This window comes from Euphorbia lathyris, chromosome 1 (genome assembly GCF_963576675.1).
Source record: "Euphorbia lathyris chromosome 1, ddEupLath1.1, whole genome shotgun sequence".
Lineage (NCBI taxonomy): Eukaryota > Viridiplantae > Streptophyta > Magnoliopsida > Malpighiales > Euphorbiaceae > Euphorbia > Euphorbia lathyris.
This window is the reverse complement of record NC_088910.1, coordinates 64,578,910-64,594,363: the sequence shown is the minus strand read 5'-3', so window position 1 is coordinate 64,594,363 and position 15,454 is coordinate 64,578,910. Positions and strand designations below refer to the sequence as shown.

At 32.8% G+C, this 15,454-nt stretch overlaps 1 protein-coding gene across 1 annotated transcript; it reads left to right on the top strand.

Annotated features, from left to right (window-relative positions):
- The first annotated feature begins 7,648 nt into the window (after positions 1–7,648).
- LOC136235732 (protein DETOXIFICATION 12-like) lies at positions 7,649–11,995 on the top strand. Its single transcript, XM_066025641.1, has 6 exons — positions 7,649–8,051; positions 10,175–10,719; positions 10,798–10,884; positions 10,963–11,019; positions 11,109–11,553; positions 11,627–11,995. The coding sequence occupies exons 1-6, from the start codon at positions 7,791–7,793 to the stop codon at positions 11,660–11,662; spliced, it is 1,431 nt and encodes a 476-aa protein (XP_065881713.1). The 5' UTR covers positions 7,649–7,790; the 3' UTR covers positions 11,663–11,995.
- Positions 11,996–15,454: the final 3,459 nt, after the last annotated feature.

Below are 15,454 nucleotides of genomic sequence, written 5' to 3'. Positions count from 1 at the left end.
AAGTCTTTTCGATTTCCTTCTTCCCCTTTATCTTCTTCCCTTTGGTTGCTGTATCATCTGCATATTTTTCTCTTATGGTTTTTCCTTTTTCTAGAGAGTCTTTCAAGTTTCTAGCTCTTTTCTGGGTTTGACTTCTGCTGAAGTAAGTTCTTCTTCGTTTCATCCTCTACCTTTTTCAATGGTTCGAGCAGGATCTTCTCTTAGCAAGGGTAAGAGTCTTAGTAAGAAAGGCAAACCTCGAGGTGATATAGATGAAGAAGTTGAAGAGCCTACAAAACCCAAAGGTTCCTCATTTGAAGAATTTTGAACATCCTTCTTCCTTCGATGGACTTACTCTAGCTACGCTGGTGTCTAACTTCCTTGAGTTTGCTCATCTCGAAGTTAGGGTCCCTTCCCTCGGCTAAGTGATAACTGAAGCACCAGAGGGCCACCTATAGGGCTCTATGAGATTTTCCTTGAAAATGGGGTGTGTCTCCCCCTTTTCTAATAGCATCGTAAATGTATTAGGGGAGCTTAGGATATGGCCAGCTCGTCTCCAAATGCTTGGTTGGACCTTTTAGGTTTGGCCAAGGTTTGTGAGGACTTGGAGTATGTGTTGACGTGATCTCTTTTTCGGCACATATGGACTCCTTACCAATGAAAGACCAATGATGCCTTGTATATATACAAGCTTCCCACCAAGCTGTGTTCATTTGTAAACGACAAATGTTCCAATAATAAGAACTTCAAGCCCCGTTAGTTCTAGATTTGTCTTCCCAAGGATGAGAATGGAAATTTTTTGGGGGACTCCCTTTATCCCATTGACTTTCCTTTCCGTTGCTCTTGGAATTTGACTGCTATAGAAAAAGATGCTTTTTAAGACCCGACTCCTCTCTCAACAGACGAAAAGATCATATTTGATGTTTTGACCAACTGGTGAATCATTTGGCCGGAGATAGGCTCTTTTTAGTAGTGGTGAGGAACACAAGGTTCACCTAAAAGGAACTCCCACCTATAATTGTATTTTTGCAAGTTAATGAACATTTCCTTATTTGAACTCTTTTGGTCTTCTTGTTTGTGCAAGTTCTTCAAATGCAATTCATTCCATCTGAAGACCGGGTTGTAGATATTTATATAGATATATAAAAGTTGAACTCGTAAAACCTCTCACTATATATCCACTGCAGCAAAGTATGACATGTCAATAAACTAAAAATCATTTCTAAGAGTGACACACGAGCAAATGATGATGTGTCAACAAAATAAAATCAATTTTACCAAAATATAAAAGTTGAATGATGGTTATTAGAGAATTAAATTTCATTAATGGAATTAACATTAATTATTAATTTTATAAAAAGTTTTAGTGGTTACACTAGTTTTAATTGTCATTAACATAAATTAATTCTTCATTAAGTGAATTATTCTTGAATTAACTGAGAGAAAAAAATATTCCAACAGTCTACTTATAAGAGTGATTTTTTGCTCATTCGAACAACATAGACAATTCATCTGAACAATTTCCTCTCTCCCAAATTTTGTTCAGCTCTCAAAACTTCTGTTTCGATTTATTCATCTTATTTATTGGTTTTGTGATGAAAATTCGATACACATAGTTATAGTTCAACTAATATTTTGGTTGTATCTGGAAAGACGATTATCGATTGCAGAAAAATCTGTCTTAAGGAATTTGATCTCATCAAACCTCAAAATCTCCGTCTTCCTTTCATCTGGTTCATCTGAAGGTTAGTATATTCAGTTTATTGTAGTTTTATTATTTATTTTCTTCAATTTAATAAAATGATTATTCTGTTCTTGAATTTTATTCTTCAATTAATGATAAATTTAAAGGTATTTTTCCTCGAAATTAGATTATAAAAATTGTCATGAAATTTGTGCTATATATATATATATATATATATTTAAAAGCTTAACCTAAAAACTCATTTCTAAGAGTGATGCTGATGTGTAAAAAAAATCAATTTTATCAAAAATATAAAAGACTGAATAGTGATAACTAGAAAATTAAACCTAAAATATAAAAGTACAGTATAATTTACTAAAAGCTTAACCTAGCAAATCATTTCTAAGAGTGACACATCAACAAATACTGATGTGTGAATAAACTAAAAATAATTTCTAAGGGTGACACATCAGAAAATAAGTTTAACCTAAAAAATAATTTCTAAGAGTGACACATCAGTAAATGTTGATGTGTTAACAAACTAAAAATCAACTAAAAAAATCAGTACTAAGAGTGTGATGTTTCAAAAAAAAATCAATTTTATCAAAATATAAAAGTTGAATAGTGGTTAATAGAGAATTAAGCCTCCTTAATAGAATTAATGTTCATTATTAATTTTGTAAAACAATTTAGTGGTTACACTGGTGTTAATTGACATTAACGTGAATTAATTCATTAAGACTTCATTAAGTAAATTAATTCTTGAATTAATTGAGAAAAAAATATTCCAATAGTAGTGATAATTCGATTCGTTAAGCTCTCTGAACTTCTTTCTTTTATCCTAATTCTTGGTTTTATGGTGATAATTTGACTCACAATTCTGTTGTATATCACAAGATTATTGTCGATTGCGATAAAATCTGTCTTAAGAAAACTAATCTAATTAGGCCTGAGAATCTTCTTTCTTCCGTCCATCAGAATGGTTATTATATTTAGTTATTGCAATTTTATTATTTATTTTCTTCAATAATGGTGAATTTAAAGACATTCTGAAAATTAGATTATAAAATTTGTTATAAAAATTTTGCTCATGAATGGATTACCTTGACAAATAATCATAATACAAGCACAAGTTTAAGTCTTACCTCTTGTAGAGCAGAACTCATTGAGAAGATAAACAATGGAAGAATATAAACCACGATATCGTATCACCCACGTAGATACTAGTCATGAGGTGAGAATGGTGGATCCAAGAACTAAAACGGATATTCTCTCAGATCAACTCTGATTAGCCTTATGTTTAGAATTAGGTGGCTATCTATTTATAGCCTATGTTTAGCTTATAAAACCCTAACCCTAAACCTCCATATTTTTGGATGGGTTTGGCTCGATTCCATTTCGAGCGGGTTATTTATTCGGCCCATAACCCGAATAAATCCTTACATCCAAAATTGTTTAACCATTTAAAATGTATCCAAAACCATAAAAAACATTATTCAAACATAATTCTAAATTGTTATAGCTAAAATGGAAATTGAAGCATATCCTCAAGAATAAGGTAGTAGAAATAAGATTCTATCGAATCTTGGGATCAAGTAGAACGTCTTATAGGAGAAGAGTTTGATAGCCTTGCAGATTTAATCTACACATGATAATCCTTTGGACATCAACTCTTGAGTTGTCTCTTACATAAATCCACCTTATTCTGACAAGTATTTTTTGGAACTCAACAAAGGGTTCTCTTTCCTTCATCACATGGTCCTTTGCACCTGAACCAATAATCCATATAGGATCAAATTCAGTTATAAGAATAGTACTTGATACATTTATCTCACTCATATTTGAGTTTATTGAATGTACCTTAGGGGTAGTTCTGTCTTTTACATAATGTCCTTTGAGCTGGTAGTTCAAACACTTCACATGTGAGATGTTTGCCTTCTTTCTATTCTTAGGCCACTTTTCCTTGTCCCTTTTGCTTTATCAGGCTCCATAGCCTTCTCTTTTCCCTTGCTATTGAAATGCATACGTCTCTTGCCTTGCACATTGGATCGCCTCCCACACGAGTGTGAACCCGCATAGTGATCATCTACATTGATCTTGATCAATGTAAGACGATCCTCCTCAAGTTTGAGGTGGAGAACAATAGCATTACAGGTTGTGAGACCTTCATCATGGGTAAGGTGCATCTTTATATGCTCCCAACTGTTCGACAAAGAATGTATAACAACTTGAATATTCTGCTCCCGAGTCAATAGAGGACCTACTTCACTAAGCTCACTAATCATGTTTGACATCTCTCTTAGATGTTTTCTCATAGTATGATCATCCTTCTTCTTGTAAGTACCAAATTTGATAGTGAGAGACATGAACTTAGTTATAGACACACCTCCAAACTTCTCCTTCAGGATCGCCCAAAGATTCTTTGCAGTCTTATACTTATAGAATTGTCTGGTGAAGTCATCATACATAACACTCAGTAGGATGATGCAGGCTGTGGAATTATTTTTCTTTCACGCCAAGTAAGCATCTCTATCCATCATATGCTGATCAATAGTACTTTCTTCAGGTTCAACCATAATTGTATCCAAAACTTCAAGAACCTCTTGTTCTTCAAGCATATACTTTATTTTAATACCCAACACTTAATAGTTATCCCCATTGAGTTTCAAGTCTTTGTTTAGTTCAACTATTATGGATTTCCTAGCTAAGGCCATTGTTCAAACTTGATCTACAATGGAATTGCATAACTTAGTAAGAAGTTTAGGTTTCAATACACATAATAGATCTTTAGTAACCATATCTACCTAATGAAGTTTTCAAATTAAAGATCAATTTAAACTTGAGACCAAGATGAGATGGCTCAGATTACCCTTTATACTCTAGCGTTAGACCTAATTAACTAGACATTTGTTCATAGAGAATCGTTGTCATCTTATATAACTGGTTTTGTAACTTATTACAAAGTGGTTATTAATGGAAAGCATTGACTTTGGGTTTATTATTCAATCTTAATAAGGCTTTATTCATAAATAGCTATTAAGATAAAGCAACAATTTATCTCACAAAATAAATTACTAAATAATAAACCTTAATAAATGCTTACAAATATTAATCAACATAAATTATTTTCCATAAAAAATAACAAAAAAAATCGAACCATAATTGGCAAAAAAAAAACTAACAAAATGTTTTTAAAAGAGATAAACAAAGACTAACAAAAAGTTTTTACTCTTAAAAAGCACTCATTGTCCGAATTATAATCATAAAAGATTTTGACTAGAACTATCCTAACAACATCGAAAAGCAAGTCCTTTGAAAACCATTTAAACTCTCTTTTATACCAAGGTGCATAAAAGAGTCTACCCGATTTCAGCTCCATACCAGAATATCCAGCAACAGTTGTGACAAGCATACTGTCCAACCTATTCATCAAGACAATTACAAACTTTTCGTAACTCATCCCGACTTTAAACCAACTTGAGGCATACAAATGCCTAAATTTTAGTTATGAATGATCTTTTCAACATATTGAAGAGCAGGACGGGTTTCTGAGATTGCGCTAAACCACCAGCAAAAATGGACTTTTGCATTAGATTTTGCATCTTGACTAGATGATGCATAATTGCATTCACATCGTGCCACCGGACGTAGCATGCCATCTTGCATTTTCCCATCTCCTTTCGCAATCTTCGCAGCTTAGCAGGAGTTCGAGGAACCATATGAGTGTGTTTGGTGGAAGCCATTTCTTTTAAAAAAAAAGTAATTAATAAAAGGAAAAAAAGTTAATGTACATATACAAAAACGTCATTATCAATCAAAACGTATTTCGATTTAACGAAAATGCTTCCAAAATTATTTCTAATTATTAGAATTTTTATAAATATTTATGCAATTTTTGGCAAATAGAAAAATATTTTCTTTTATTTTTAAGTGGTTTTAGAATAGTAAATAATTTAAAATTAAATATTATGATTGTCCAAATATTACAAAAAATAAGAAAAATTCCAAAACACGTATTGGAAAAAAATTGGGTCAAAAACGGGTTAGAAAAGCCCCCACGTGCCTACACGCGCTTCGCGCGTGGGCTCCATGCGCGCCACGAGGTGTGATGTGGTTGGGTTGCGGGTCGCCATGCGTCATGACATGATTGGTGTGCGCGCCACACGTGTAATGTGTGGCATGCGCCTTTCCACCGTCTACTACTCTCGATATTTGGTCTAGTCTACGGTTTTCGGGGTCCCTAGTGACGATGGTGAAGTCTGCTTGTCCATACGATGAACCAAAAATAGGGATTGAGACTCAAACACTCTCGGGTGAGACTAGAATTCGTATAAATCTGAAATAGAAAACTCCCAAATGCAAAATAACACAGTTTTCTGCGATTTGGTGCCATTTTGCACCAAAAACGGTCCGGAAAACACATATACATGCCTATATAACACATATTTAATACAAACGTTAAGCCTAACATATAAAAACTATGGTTTTCTTCATATTCATGGACCAAAATAGACAAAACACGAGATATATGACTCTGATACTAATGAAAGGATTATCCAAACAAATAATCCTAATACAAACACAGATTTAAGACTTACTTATTGTATAGCAGAACCCGTTGAGAAAATAAACAACAAAAAAATAGAATCAATCATAATATCGTATCACCAGTCATGTATCACCCACGCAAAGCAGCATCAAAGGTGGGTGTAAAAGCACCTGAGCAGAACAGATGAAGTTTTGGAGGAGTTTCCCATCCGTGTACAAAAAAAAAAAAATCCAAGAATTTTGATGACTAGGATTTGTGGAACCAATGCCATGCCAAAATCTTTTTGATACTAGCCTTGTAGAACTAAAAAACTAAGCCTTCTTAACCTTCTAGCTTATTGGCGTCCTCTTCTCTTTTCTGGATTCATCCCGTGAAATTTTGAGGAGTTCCTCCAATTTTAGATAAGCTCCCTCTACTGATTAGGATCTAATTCTGATTAGCCTTGTGTTTAAGGTTATGTGACTACCTATTTATAACTTAGGTTTAGCTTATAAACCCCAATCCTCAATCTTTTTAGATGAGTTTGATCCATTCCATTTTGGTTTCAGTTATTTATTCGGTCCATAATTCGAATAAATCCTAACATCTCACATAATCAAAATATTAAAATTTAATAATATTGATAATTATATTGTATAAAAGAAAATAACCATGTAATAATGCATGATTAAATGCATTATCCAATATCTACACTAAATGCTCAACCCATTTTAAAATAATTGTCATATTTATCAAAATTTCTTATTTCATATTATTTGTCAGGTTTAGTTTTCAATGTAATTTTTTCTATTTTATCTTTATTAACGAGCTTAATATTAATTACATTTGTTGTCATTTTAAGTTTTCAATGTAAAATTATTAGGCCCAAAAGGCTCATTTCAAAAATTACTTTTCATACCATGGCCATAATTTTATACTTAAATTAATTAGGGTCAAATACATGAATATCATAATTATGAATATCATATCACCAAATTTAATTCTTAATATGTCATTATTCTCTATATATTATGATTTTATACTATAATTTAAAAATTCTATACTCCAATTCATAAATCATAAACTCTAAAAAGACTTCTAATATATATATTCTAATCCTGAAAATATATTAAAAATATTAATTTTACTAGTTTGACATAATCTAAAATTATGACTTGATATAGTTGTAAATAATTTTTAAAAAATGAATTTTTGTATAAATTTTTCAATTAATTATTATTAACGAACTTAATATTAATTATAATTTTTAAGCTTTTAATTTTAGTCCAAAAAAAACTTACCGCCACGGTATAAAAGTAATTTTTGAAATGAGTTAAAATTGTTAATTTAATAATAATTGACACGAAACACCCACAGGTTAATCGACATCCCTATCAACAACAAGTCATAAGACAGCAGGAAACAAAAGTAATTATACATATAAAAAAAAAAAAGAATATCAATCTCATACGCCTCTTGGGCGCTGCGCTCTTTTTTTTCTCTATATCTCCTTATTGAGTATCTCCTCCTTCCTTGTATCTTTTCAATTCAGGAAAGAGGCGGCTCAGAAAGCGATTGGAGCTATCTATATTCGATTCCATGGCAGACAAAGGAAGCGATGAGGAGAAAAACATGAAAGAAAGTCTATTAGTGGTTAAAAGAGAAGAGAAATTATGGCCTGCTTTCACCGCAGAAGTCAAAAAACTTGGATTAATAGCAGCACCTATGGTTGCTGTTATTCTATCGCAATTCTTATTGCAGGTTATTTCAATGATGATGGTTGGTCATATTAGTGAACTTGCTCTTTCCAGCTCCGCCATTGCCGTTTCTCTCGCCGGTGTCACGGGTTTTAGTCTTCTTGTAAGTCTCTCTCTTTTCCCCAATTCGTTCGTTTATGTAGCTTTCTGCTTTAATTATTAATAAATCAGTCTACATTATTAAACTAACTTTATATCATTCATTGTTGGGATTTCGAATCAAAAGAAAATAGCCTTACTTTTTTCAAGTTTACCCCCAACTTTGCTCTTCCAATCAAAACTGTGTTATGTACGTACCTAATACAATTAATGAGAGTCAGAAATTTATTTTAATATCTTTTATTTATTAATTATTGATACCAATTCCGGCCAACAAGACTAATTACTCTTCTTGGCTGTATCCTTACCTTTGTCAGTTAATGTTGGATGCTATATAGCACATCAATTTGTGAAGTTAAAAAGAGAGATTGACAGTTTCAGAGAGTTTTCGGAGAGGATACTTTTATTTAACTTGGTCCTAATATTTTGATTTTACAGTGTCGAAAATTTCTACTCTCTGTATAAGAACACTGTATATTTTATATTGGAAGATTTAATTGTCTATCTATACGTCCATTATTTTACATTGGAAGATTAAGTTCTTGAGATTAGTCATGCCCTTAACCCAAAAATTGAATGGTTGTCCCCTTAACTTTGAAAGCAACCAAAGTTAAGGGGAGCTTTGGAATTTAACCACTTATCATTATAATCAAAACCAAGTTTAGAAAGTTAATAAATTGCTTTACGTAAGTTCAAATGATCAACAAGTCAGTTTAAAGAAGTTTAAGAAGTTAATCGGACGTTTTCAAACTCTGAGACCAATTTGATTTTAGGTAAAAAGCATTTTGAAGCTCTTAATCTTTCATGTTTTGCTTAAAAAAGTCTTGATCTTTTATTTGGACGCATTGAAATCATTTATTTTTGGTTCCATCAAGTCTCATGCTTGTCAAATTATTTAGTTGTGAACATGTAATTCAGTTAAAAAGACATTATTCACTTCATCTGTGTTTGAAATTATTTTTTCACATTTTGAATTACAGTTTTTATAGTTAACATATAGTCACAATTACACATGTCAACAACTGTTTTCAAATTGTGAAAAATATAAATTTCAAATGCAAATTAAATGAATAACACTCTGTTAACCGAATTATCTATATTACTTATTTTACGGCCCGGTCTAGTAAATACAAAATTGCTTTCCTTGGAAACTGGGAAAACTGTTTTCACTAAAAGTTACAATTTGTAGTTTTTTGGATAGTAGTTTTCACAACTTATTCAAAAAAAAAAAAAAAAAGCTGATATTAATTTTTTCTTTTACAAAAATGACCTAACCTTCAACATGACATAATATATATATAATTTTTTTTTTCTATTTTAAATTTTTTATCCTGTACTTATCCGCTTTTTCCCATGGCACCTCACAAAAAAAACATGTATTGTTGATGGTCAAATAGATCCTTATATATTATTATTGTTACGGTCCTTTTCTTGAGAAGTCATACATTTTTGTCCTATTGATTAAATGAATTATTTGATACCGTGGAAAGCAAGTATGAGTGTACGAATTGGACTTGGCATAGTCATCTCGGAATACACCCAATGAAAGGCCTTTCCACGAAAAAATTAATTAATAAAGAAGAAAACTATCAAACTATTACTGGAAAGAGTTAATGGTTCAGTGGAGGCTTGACTATCTGTGGGTTGAAAACATCTTGTGTGGGGCTGAATAAATATACATTTCTTTTTTATTTTTCCCTAAAAAAGGAAAAAGGAATTTTGCAGCATCAAGTAATTATTATTAGCACATGTTAATAATAATTGTTTTTGAAATTTTATCAGCTTGTATGAGACCATCGGTTTAGAGTTTTGGATCCTGAAAATCCCATATATATTAATGAAATTTTAGCATAACATTTAGTGTGCCTGTGCCTGTTTATGCTTGGAGTAAGAGAGGTCATTCTTGTGCAAGAGCGTGTCAATGATTATAAAAGTTATTATTGAGCCTTTAAGAGTTTGAGCTGAACACTCTTTTGACAGCATGAGATGGATACAAAAATGATCAAATAGAAGAAACAGATTTGGAACTCAGTAAACAAATTAAGAGAAGCATGATATATATATAATAGAATTGATTTGAGTGTGGAATAGTCATTTTAATATACAGAATTTGTTGTAAATATACAGATGGGGATGGCGAGTGCATTGGAAACTCTATGTGGACAGGCTTATGGAGCACAGCAATATGAAAAGTTAGGAATTCAAACGTATACTGCTATATTCTGTTTAACCTTAGTTTGTATCCCTCTATCTCTTATATGGATATACATGGGAAAGATACTTGTTCTCATTGGCCAAGACCCTATCATTTCACATGAAGCTGGTAAATTCATAATGTGGCTTGTTCCTGCACTCTTTGCCTATGCAGCTCTTCAGCCACTTGTTCGTTACTTTCAGACACAAAGCTTGATCATGCCCATGCTCCTTAGCTCTTGCGCTACACTTGTTTTTCATATACCTCTTTCCTGGCTTTTAGTATTCAAGACAGGACTAGCAAACCTTGGAGGAGCTTTATCAATCGGTATTTCAAATTGGTTAAATGTAATCTTTCTTGTACTCTACATGAAGTATTCTTCTGCTTGTGCCAAAACTCGTTCCCCTATTTCTATGGACTTGTTTCATGGAATTCGAGAATTCTTTAGCTTTGCTATCCCTTCTGCGGTCATGATCTGGTAATTCTTTAGCTTTGCAAGAATTTGTTTATCAATAAAGATTATATTCCTCAATTGATGCATTAACGATAAATGTAGCCTAGAATGGTGGTCATACGAGCTGCTTGTCTTGCTCTCAGGGCTGTTGCCGAATCCAGAACTTGAAGCTTCTGTCCTATCTGTCTGGTATGTTTATTTATTTATTTATTTAGTCTTTTGAGAAATATAATAGAATTAATTGATGATGGATCCACTGTTGTGCAGTCTTACTACCATTTCTACACTGTATGCAATACCTTATGGTTTTGGTGCTGCAGCAAGGTATGTCCCCTCCTCCATAGATCTATCTTTACATGCACTTTTCAGGTTGATTTAGTTTAGGTAACATTTGAATATGGTTTGTTTTATAGCACAAGAGTGTCAAACGAATTAGGAGCAGGAAAGCCAGAAGCAGCACGAATAGCAGTATATGCAGTGTTGTTTCTTGCAATAGTGGAGACAAGCGTAGTAGCTAGCATACTCTTTTGCAGCAGGCGTGTTTTTGGCTACCTTTTCAGCAATGAGAAGGAAGTAGTAGACTATGTGACTGCTATAGCTCCTTTGGTATGCTTGTCAGTTATATTGGACAGCCTACAGGGAGTGCTTTCAGGAGTTGCCAGGGGTTGTGGATGGCAGCATATAGGAGCTTATGTAAACCTTGGGGCCTTCTATCTTTGTGGAATTCCAGTGGCTGCGTTGTTGGGTTTTTGGGTTAATCTAAGAGGCGTTGGGCTTTGGATTGGAATACAAGTTGGGGCGTTTGTACAAACAGTTCTGCTATCTCTTGTTACAAGTTGCATAAATTGGGAAAAACAGGTGAATCTCTAGCCTTGTGGTTTTTGGGTTTTACAATGAGATTTTATATGAATGTTTGTGCCATTTATTGCAGGCAAGCAAGGCGAGGGAAAGGATATTTGAAGAATGATCTTCAAATAAAATGTAAACCGCAAGGTATTGGTGTGGATGAGCTAATTTTAAGAGAATTAAGGATTCAATATTTTTGTCAGAGTATGAGAAAATGTTTGTTAGTACTAAACTTTACATAGTAACTTGGACTAGCATGTCTTTAACCGGCCTTAGAGATGAAGCTACTCAACGCACTTTATTTTTATTCCTAGTGGTTACTTTTACTCTTTAGTTCAGTCCGGTTAGGTTTAGTTTAGTAATCGGTTATTGGTTTGGTTATTTCGTAAAAAATAGTTTAATCGAAACCGAACTAAAGCTTATATATAAATAAAAAGTTTATGATCTTATTTTCTATTTTCTCTTTTCTATTCAGTAAAATGAAATGTATATGTAAGTGTATTTGATTTTGAAAATGTCAAATCAATGTTTAATTTCAATGAAACTTAAATTGATAAGATATTTTTTCATAAGTGAATATATTTTATTTTATAATCTTAAATATCTAAATTCGTAAGCTTTTGGAATCCTGCTCCATTTATTCTTATCCTTTAGAAAATAATAATCACCCATTCTTCTAATTTTCCAATGCTGTAGGCAAACATCGGAAACTATTTTATCTTCCAACATAAAATTTTCATTTGCCCAATATTTTTCGGCAAACAAACGAGGTTCAAATTTCAATAATTCTTCTTTTTTAAAAATCTAGTAAAAAACTAGCAACAAAAAAGTAGGTAGAATTGCAACCCTGAGGAACTTCAATTAAGTCCCACATTAGGAAAAGATTGAGATTGTTTCTTTGCCACCTTGTCATCGCCAACCACGTAGAGCATGAAAACATGTACTGTGGTGTCCATTTTCTTCCATTTTAAAGAAACACATGTCTTTACTCAAAGAACATCATAAAAAAGTCAAGATTTAGATATGCTAGAACATCCAACCTTAGTCCACTCTATTGAAGGACGACATTTGACTATAAGGATATAAAGGTCCAAGTCATGATATGACTTGACCTCGTAGATTACACAAGTGTCTTTGTGCATGTATATGATAGTCTTGTATTTTAATAAAGCCCATTTCATAATTTAACAAGACGACTTATATTAATGAACAAACTCTCGTTTCTTAAAAAACAGCCCCTTTTTTATCTTTGTCATCATGAGACAAAATAAAGATATAGGTACTACTAATCTACAGTGGGGGCATTTGTCCCCACCAAATTCTTTGAAAAATTTCAGCTCCTCATGTATTTTTATAGTTGCTGACCGCTTTGAATCCATAGGAATCTATGGTCTGTGAAACGAAAGTTGGAAGGTTAAAGATGAAGCTTTGTTTCTTTTTTTTTTCCTTTTTTTTAACGAAATGAAACGACATCGTTTCACTTAAATAAGTTAAACGACGTCGTTGCATTTTAAAGAGAAATATAAAACATATATTCCTAAATCAAATATCCCTCATTTCCCTCAATGTCTCTGCGATTTCTCTCCTCATAAAATGCCACATGCTCCCATTCTATCTCTCGGTACTTTTCCTCTCACGAATTCGATTCATAATCATCTTCATTTTTTAGGGTTAGGTAATTTAATTAATTGTATTTCAATTAAAATCTAAGGTTTTTGAATTTGGGAATTTATGTTTTGTGAGTATATATAAGTGTTAACCTTCAAAATAATTTTGCTTTTGTATTTTAATGATGCTAAAAAAGGTTCATTCATTATTTGTATTGATTTTAAATGCTTTTATGTGCTTGTAATTTGTTTCAATAGATACTTTTAGGAAATTAGTAAGATTTTTAGAAAATTTTCATGGGTTAAAAACCAATGAAAGATATTAATTGACCGAATTAATATTTGAACCAGTTTTAGCAAGATTCTTATATCTAGCCTCAGTTCTCGGTTTCTTCTTGTAACAAGAATTCTCTCTAATTCTTTCTCTCTCTCAGTTTTCTAAACCTAATAAAATGTTATATTCTATATTTTATTAAAACTCAACTAACTCTTTATTTATATACAAACAAAAAGATCTATTCATGACCGTACTTAAAAACTAGGAGATGTTGAGATCAAATTATAACAATAAATAACCAACATAATTAATATTCTTAGAAAAACATCCAAAAATGTAGAACAAAAGCCAAAAACACGTAATATTTAACCTCATATCTAAAAATACCACCACCATGCCATCCGCGATGCTCACAATGCCGAATCGATAGGGCAATCAAATAACAATTGATTCTAAGAGAAAATAATATAAAGATGTAATAAAGTACAAAAGGAGTCAATGTTGATTACTAACTTTATGATATCAAGAGAAATCTTCGACTATTGTCATCAAAAGAATTTATGCTTCAACAAGCAAACAACCATTAACAATATATCTCAAATCGTTTGAAAAATCAGAGAATCGTACATTGATAAAAAAAAACACAAAAATAAAACAAACCAAAAAGGGAAAAAAATACAAAAAAATTGAGAGATTGGTTTTTCGAGTGCCTCGTTGTAAAAAAATCATTTTGTATATCATATATAAATACATTTCTCAAATCGTTCTCCACATTATTGATTCATAGCACGTAAAATGAATTCACAACGAAACCTTTACTGGGATCCTTCAAGTATATAAACATAGATAATCTTTTACCTTTCATAGTCCACTGCTTATTCGGATAAATCAGTAAACTCCTAAACGATAAAAAGAAGTTATAATTTGTATGTAATCTAAAATGAGTTGAAATATGGGATAAGACATCAAAATAAGCCTATGGTTTTTGGAACCTATCAATTTAGGCTCTACGTACAAAATAACATCAATATAGGCTTAACGTTTAAAAAGGGTACCAATTTAGGTTTCGATAACAGAATGAGACACGTCATTGATATTACTCCATTAAGTTTTGTTAATTGTACGTGAAGGGAGAAATCGGAACTTAACGAAGTAATATGAATGACGTGTCCAATCCGTTATCGAGCCCTAAATTGATACCATTTTTTAAACGTTAAGCATATATCGGTACTATTTTGTACGTGGAGCCTAAATTGATACTTCCAAAAACCATGGGCCTATTTGGGTACCCTATCCCTTTAAGGGGCCGTTTGGTTTGGGGTCTTTAGGAATGGGAATGAGAATGGAAGGGTTTCATTCTCTTTGTTCTTGTTTGTTTACAAAAAAAATCCATTCTCTTTATCCATTTTAGATTAAGTCATTACCCCACTTTAGGTTAAGCCATTACCCCATGCCCTCTAGGGAATTGGATTCCTTTTACCACATTCCCTTTCCTAAACATATCCAAACACATAGGGGAATTAATGGTTATTCCTTTCCTTTCCTTTCCTTTCCCTTTCTTGATTCATTTTCCCTTACTCCTTGTGAACCAAACGTGATGACCCGCGAAGCCAAACCGGGCCGAATTCATTACACGGGCCCAGCCCATACTTAGATCCATGGTCTAAGATGGGATGGGACCCGAATAGAGGAAGCGGGTGAAGTGAGTAACCGCCCCGAATTCCTAAATGGAGCACTAAAACTCCCACTCAGGACAAACGATACCACGTTTGTTGCCACGAAAGCCACGAGTGGGGGCATCTCCTAAAAAGGAGTAACCGCCCTCGGAACATGGCCTGGAAGCGGTAACCGCCCTCGACGGTTACTTAAGAACACTTATAAAAAGCCCCAAGGCTAAAGGGGGAAAGGTACATTCATATTTTTTCCCACAATACTATTGCCAATTTACCAACCCTCCTACAAAAACTGACTTGATCGTCGGAGAGTTTTTCCGGAGATCCTGTCTCCGGTTCTGTTTTGCAGGTAACTA